The sequence below is a fragment of the Cynoglossus semilaevis genome, chromosome Z (assembly GCF_000523025.1).
Source record: "Cynoglossus semilaevis isolate Cse_v1.0 chromosome Z, Cse_v1.0, whole genome shotgun sequence".
NCBI lineage: Eukaryota > Metazoa > Chordata > Actinopteri > Pleuronectiformes > Cynoglossidae > Cynoglossus > Cynoglossus semilaevis.
In genome coordinates this window covers 2,771,858-2,778,481 of record NC_024328.1, presented here as the reverse complement: position 1 = coordinate 2,778,481, position 6,624 = coordinate 2,771,858, and the positions used below count along the sequence as shown (strand labels likewise).

The 6,624-nt window shown below is 36.5% G+C and overlaps 1 protein-coding gene across 1 annotated transcript in view; it reads right to left on the bottom strand.

Annotated features, from left to right (window-relative positions):
• sfrp1a (secreted frizzled-related protein 1a) overlaps positions 1-6,624 on the bottom strand; it is a 14,938-nt gene that overhangs the window by 3,486 nt on the left and 4,828 nt on the right. The window contains 1 exon segment of the mRNA XM_008335666.3: positions 5,116-5,196. Coding sequence (XP_008333888.2) covers positions 5,116-5,196 — 81 coding nt within the window.

Sequence of the window (6,624 nt, the reverse complement as noted above, 5' to 3'; positions counted from 1 at the left end):
GATTCCTTCGTCCCCACATCGACACATACACACAGGGTCACACGAGAAGTCAGAGAAAACTTGTCCACTAAACAAAGCTTTTCCTCTAATCTTTGCTATTTTTCTCCAGGCTTTGAAAGAATTATCATTTGACGTCACTGGCTCCATAAAAAATAAACACATGAAAAAGTTTGTTATGATATTGTCTTGTTTTTCCAGGTTCTATGGTTAGAAGGAGAAGGGAGGAACCATTTCAATACAACATTTCAATATAACATTAATCTGTAAATGTGCCAGAATCTGTAAGGACGACGCTAATATTGATCTTATATTTAGAAGTGTTGCCTCATCTAATGAATCAACTCTAATTCAATCTTTTTGAAGACTTCTCTGATCAAGGTCCAAATACCTTTTAGGTCAGACTCAAACATGTTTTGGTCCCACTACAAACTTTCCCAGTAATTTGGAGCTGTTGTTTTGTTTGTTTTTGCCTTTTTTGTACAATTTGCTTATTTTAGGTTACAAGGTTAAGCTACTTCTGTATTATTTCTGTTCTGTACTATTTCTGTAACGTCAAGTTGTGACTTGGTGAATTTTAGCTTACTTTAGCTAACTTGAATGAAGGAAAATTGTTTTGATTGGTTGACATTTAGTTGTCTTTGTCTTTAACTTAGTTTCTTTACTCACTTTCAGTTAGGTTCTAAACTACTTTTGCAATCCTGGCTAAGTTTAACCTTATTATTTTCACCCAATATCAGTTGTTGTCTTAAAATATTCTGGTACCCTCCAGTTCCCGGTCCCTGACACCTGACCTCATTTCCTGTGCCTGGTTCAGGGATTTGAAGCTCCCACAGGAGCCATAAACCCAGCTGGAGGGTGTGTTCTACTCCCCATTCACAATAATGGGAAGACAAGTGGTCTGATAAGCCTTAGTGATCAGGTCTGCAGTACTGCTGCACTGTTGTTTACTGCATCAGCAGAGGAAAGGAGTAATTTGGTGCTGACAACAAAGTGAGCCGTCCATGGGCTGAGGAGAGGTTTAATTGAGGGTTGCTGAAAGGGTTTCTTTTTTTTTTGGACAATGAGGTGTCGTAAAACCTTTAGCACAGAGATAAATTGTGGTGGGAACAAAGTGTTGAGTGGGGTGAGCTATAAATCTGTTACCAGCTGAGTGCAGCAAACAGGATAGTGTGGGTATCTACTGGTTTTTGTGACCTCTGCAGGACCTTTGCTGCCATAAACACTGGGCATACTTCCATCCACAGAAATTAGTACCGGGGACTGAAGTCAGGGCAGAAAGTCAGACAGCAAAAACTAGAAAAGGAACTATGTACCAGGACTCGGTATCTATAAATTTGCATTGCACAGCAGGTTCTACAAAGTTTGAAAATACTTCCTCTAGACCTGGGGAATGCAATCATTTGTATCTCGTAACAGTACAACTCTCTGCAACTAAGATCTAGAAATGCAAGCCACCAATGTGAACAAGAACTGATGTTCCTTGAAAATAGTCATGTTTTATTAATTAAACTGAAGCGGATGTTGAAACTCAGCAGCGAAAAGGTTGTTTTCTAGGAGCAAACGTCTTCACAGGGATCATATCCTGTTCACAGTGAGGATTTCTTTCATTTAGGTAGAGTTTGGAGTAGGATATGAATTATGTTTGCTTATTACAGGGAAAGGATTTTACTAAGGTTGTCCAAATGAGTTATACTAAGTATTGAGTTAAGACAAAAATGATGATGACTGAGATGGGACTTCATGTGATATCACGTGAACTCAAAAGCCCTGCGATGTCTGGAAAAAAGTCAGAAAAATCAGGTTTAAAGTAACTTACACCCAACCAGACGTAGTCCAAACATTGTATGTTTTCATCTGGATCAAACTGCACATAACAGCCAAACATGTTTAGGTAACCAAAGAGAAACAATTACACAAGGCGTCAAATGATCAAAACAACCGTGTTCACCTTGAGACATTACTAATTTCTAACCTTAAATGGGAACAGACCTTTCACAACTTCCAGGAAATGAAGTTTTCAGTGGACAAAAATGCTAATCTGCTGCCAGGCCGGGGATAATCCACACATGATTGGTCCACAAAGATTAATAAAGGCTTCAATGCACGTCACTAATTCATTCCCTGAGCCTCTTCAGTGTTTTCCATCTCCATGAGAGAGTAATTCATCATATCTACTTTTGTGGTTTTCTCCAAGCGAAACAGACAGGCTATCTGCAATTTAGATTTTAAGACACAGGCTCCTAAACTCCCTGCTACCTACCAGGTTGTCCACTTCAAGTCATAACATTCTAGAAGGATATAATCAGGATGATGGTCTTATCTTTCTTAGCCTGGCTAAAACATGCTGTGATTAAAAGAAAAAAAAGCTGCGGGTTTTTTCCATCTGCATATTTTCTTTTCTTCTAGAAAGACATTAAGCTGTGTGTGGCTTCAGCTGTTGTCAGATATATTTATAGCAGAGCCATGAAACTTCCATCGTCTGTAAAAAAGCAACAAACATGTCTGCTGCTTCACTGATAAAAAAGCAGAGATTCTATCTCTGACCAGGCTTTGGGGCATTCATTTTTCATTTGCTGTGATCATTTCACACTGGGGTCAAGCCATGTCTGGTGTGTTGTTGTTCCAGGCGCACAACATATTATATATATATATATTTAAAAGGTGCTAAAATGGCCGAAATGCTGTCAGACAGTACTTGCAGCAAATGTCAAATTGAATCGTGGATTCAATCCAAACATTTCATACAGTCAGGTTTCCTTTAAGTGACCCCTTTTTAAAATGTATTTCTTATTGTGTTGTTGACTTGCTACAACAGTAGCAGGAGCATATATGTTAGCTCTAGCATGCAAACTACCACAAATACACAACACAGTGCAGTTGCAAGCTCAGTTTTGTATGTTTATCACCAACTAGCTGCCAACTAAGACTGCTAGCTGGGCCAGGCTGTGGCCTAGTAGCTACATAGCATATTAGCTTATTAGCACTTGTTGGCTCACTCTAAGATTAAACCGCACTGTCGTCAGTCTATAACAAAACATGACAACCATAATGTCATAAAAATTGTTTTGGAAAACATCTATAAGAACCTTTAAAATGATAGAATGTATTTCTATCTATACATATTAGAATTTAAGCTGTTACACTACAAATATGAGGTATTAGCCATGCTAGTATTGCAATAGCTTACAATTCTTTTCAATCAAATGTTGAGGTGTTACCGCAGTGTTATGATTTAAACCTGATGAATATCTGTCTGCGCCCTTGTCGGATTGTTTGTCGAACAACAACCAACACAAAAAAAAATTGTCTTAATCCCAGATGAAACAAACCAATAAGCAGCCAGTCTACTCTTGGAAACCTGGAATGCAGACAGAGAGAGGCGGGTGCCGTCACCGCAGCATAAACAGCAGGACAATTCGTTAAACAAATGTAACTTTTAACTTCTCCTGCAAGCTGCAGGGAAAGTCTGGTTTTAATGTGAGTCAGGTCTTTGTTTGCTCAGTGTAGCACCTGGAATCTAAGATGCCACAAGTTTTGGTCCAACCAGAGGAGCTGAACATAAAAGGCCTAAACACATACTGTGTGTTTTGTGTATCTTATTCCTGGAAATCACCGGAACTATCTGGATTTTCAAGCTCTGTATTTTCAAAAACTGTGATGGAGCAAAGTAACACTTTAACTTTTTTTTTTGGGATCAATATATGAGCAAAGCTAAGTGAGCAATGTAACTACTGGGATTTGGAGAAAAAAAATATATGTAAAAAAATGCTGTTGTAATTGCTGATTAAAACTTAAGTAATAAATAACTTAAGTAATAACTTTATTCTACCAAATTGCCCTAATAATTAAAGAAAGATCAAACTGTTTTTGACGACACTTGATATCCAAAACTATCAATTTGCCCTTCAGTAGTACTAGTTGTTCACTAGTAAATGTGTTTTGCTTCTTACATCATGCCACTGAATTTTAACAAAACTGCATGTTTTAGGATGATGTTTTTATCATGATGATCAGTTTTTTATAGCTTTCGTAAATAGACAAGTTAGGCATTTAAATGTGGCTTTTTCCTCCCTGTGCAAAGTGTCCTCTACGACAACTGTTTGCCAGACAACAGAACAAACACATAAAGGCTTTAATGACCTCAATTCATTAGTCACAGAACATTATTCTAAAACAAACAAAGCAAGTATACGTGGTAATAACATACTTGGTCTGAGTTTTGTATTGATCAAAGCTGCCAAGCCCCCTTCTCCAAAGCTAAAATGATAAAAATGTAAAAAAAAAAAACAAAAACCCTGAAGTCAAACTATTGTATTATTTAATTAATATAACTTTATTTTTCCAAAATAAATTTGATTAATTTATTTATGTTGCATTAGAGCAGTGGAGTATGTTACACCAGGTTAATGGTTGTTAATATTTAACAATTGGTTAATATAAAAGTAACTGACATTTAATTAAATACATGGCAAAATTTGTAACCAATAGGATTAGGTCAAAATGTGTTAAAAAATATTAAGTATTAAGTAACTTAAAGCCAGTGGAAAATAATGTATGTAAAAATGTATATATGTAATTTGTTTTTTAAAGCTAAAATGTTGGTTATCAGAAAGAGATTAAAGATAGTGGCTAAATAATTTATTACAGAAGCCTAGCTAATATAAATGCAAACATAATTTTTGTTAAAATTAAAACAAAACTCCCCCAGAAACATGTATTTAAGGGGAGAAAAGTTCCTGTTAAAAACAAGAAAATCTTATCCTGATGGAAATTCCTTTTTAAGATTATAATCTTTGGTCCACTGTAAACCTGTCCTGCTATCATGCCTAGTCCATGATCTGGACTTAGGTTAATGTTAACGTACACGTAGACAAAACATGATTTACCACAAACACCACCAAATATGGAAAAAGCTCTGTTGACGTTCACGGGCAGTTTCTCTGCATTCTTGTCATTCTTTGTAGCAGAATCCAGGAGCTCTAAGATCTAATGCTGCCCTTCTGATTTTTCACAGCTCAGTGATACATGTCAGGACGCATCAAGGCTGAGTGTGGACTGTAATTTCTCATGTTGCTTTCATCTGTGTTTGTGTGTTTGTGTTAAGGGCACACTCACCAAACTCACTGGCACACATGTGCTCCAGCATGGCGTCTGCATTCAGTTCATTGTCACATGGAGGACAGATGGGAGAATAACCTGGGAAGAAAAAAAAATAAAACGGAAATAAAACAATAATAATTGACGAAAGCTTGAGAAACTGGTGGGAAACAATAGAAAAATATCCAGTGGTGGTGATAGCAGTGATATATCACTGACATGGTTTTAATTAATAGCCCTGAGTCTAACTGCCAACCATTTGGGTTTTGGGCAGAAGAACAAACATACAGTCAGGTCCAAAACAAAACAAGTAATTTCTCATTGAAACCCAGAAGAGAATAAAAAAACAAATCATATTTTTGATTCTCAGTTTCAGCCTGCAGTTATTTTATATATTCATAGACCTGCAGATATGTTATCAGTTAGGTAACTCTAGCTCTCTTTGACTTAAATGCCTTCGGCTTTTTGTAGCTGCAATATCTAAACTTACTCAATGTTTTTGGTCATTTTATTGTTGTGGTTGATATTTTCCTTGTGACTTACATTACTTTTAGCTAGGTTTTTGAAATGATGAAATAATTTAGTGTCATAAAAGCTAAGGTTAGCCATATTGTAACTGTAATTTGTTTTCTGCATTTGCTTTTGAATTATTCTAGTCATGTCTACCTATTTTAATGAAAATGTCTTACCAAACTTTATTCTTATATCAAACATTTTGCCATTTTTGGACCTTGTCTATTTTATATATAGTTACAGAAGTAGCAGGGGATCTTTGATTTATCATATGATCAATATCAGAAATGGCAGAAATGGTCTATGGTTTGCTGTCCTGATCAGGAATGTTTTAAAACTCGACAGCTCTCGAAATGCCAAAGGAGTGAAAAATGTGGATGAAATAAATGGTAACAATATTTTATTCCAAACCTTTAGGAATGCTCTTTTTTTTCCAAAAAAAAGGTAATAATATCCTACTCCTAAGATGAAAACCCAACGAAGGACAAGAATGTCAAAATGTCTTTCTGCCAAAGGTATTTCCATCAAGAAGAATTTCTGCAAATTTTTCACCAACACAACTTTAAAAATCTTTTCCTCTTAATCATACAAACATGGGCTGAATGCCAGACTTCAGTTACACAACTAACTGTGACCGGTTGGTTGTACCATCACAGAGTCCTGCAGTGATCCAATAAATAAACTGCATTTCAGCGTTCCAGTGTCCCTGGGTCTGATCCGTCTCCAGTAAAGCAAATAGTTTGTCCTCTTCACTGCCAGTTGTCCATTACATGTGTTTGACTAAAGCTTGTGAAAGTCACACCCAGGTGCAAAGAGCTTGTGAAAACAGATGCTGTTTACAGAGCCTCTGAGTCCCTTCTGCTGGATCTCCTTTGAAACTGTTATGAGCCAGGAAGATTAAGCTGCTTTTCTTCAATTTATTAACACCAACATTTTAACACCTTTCCAGACAACATTTTTCAAACCAGAAATCTAAATTTGTGACACTCCCGGGCCATTTCTGCTTCAACAGCC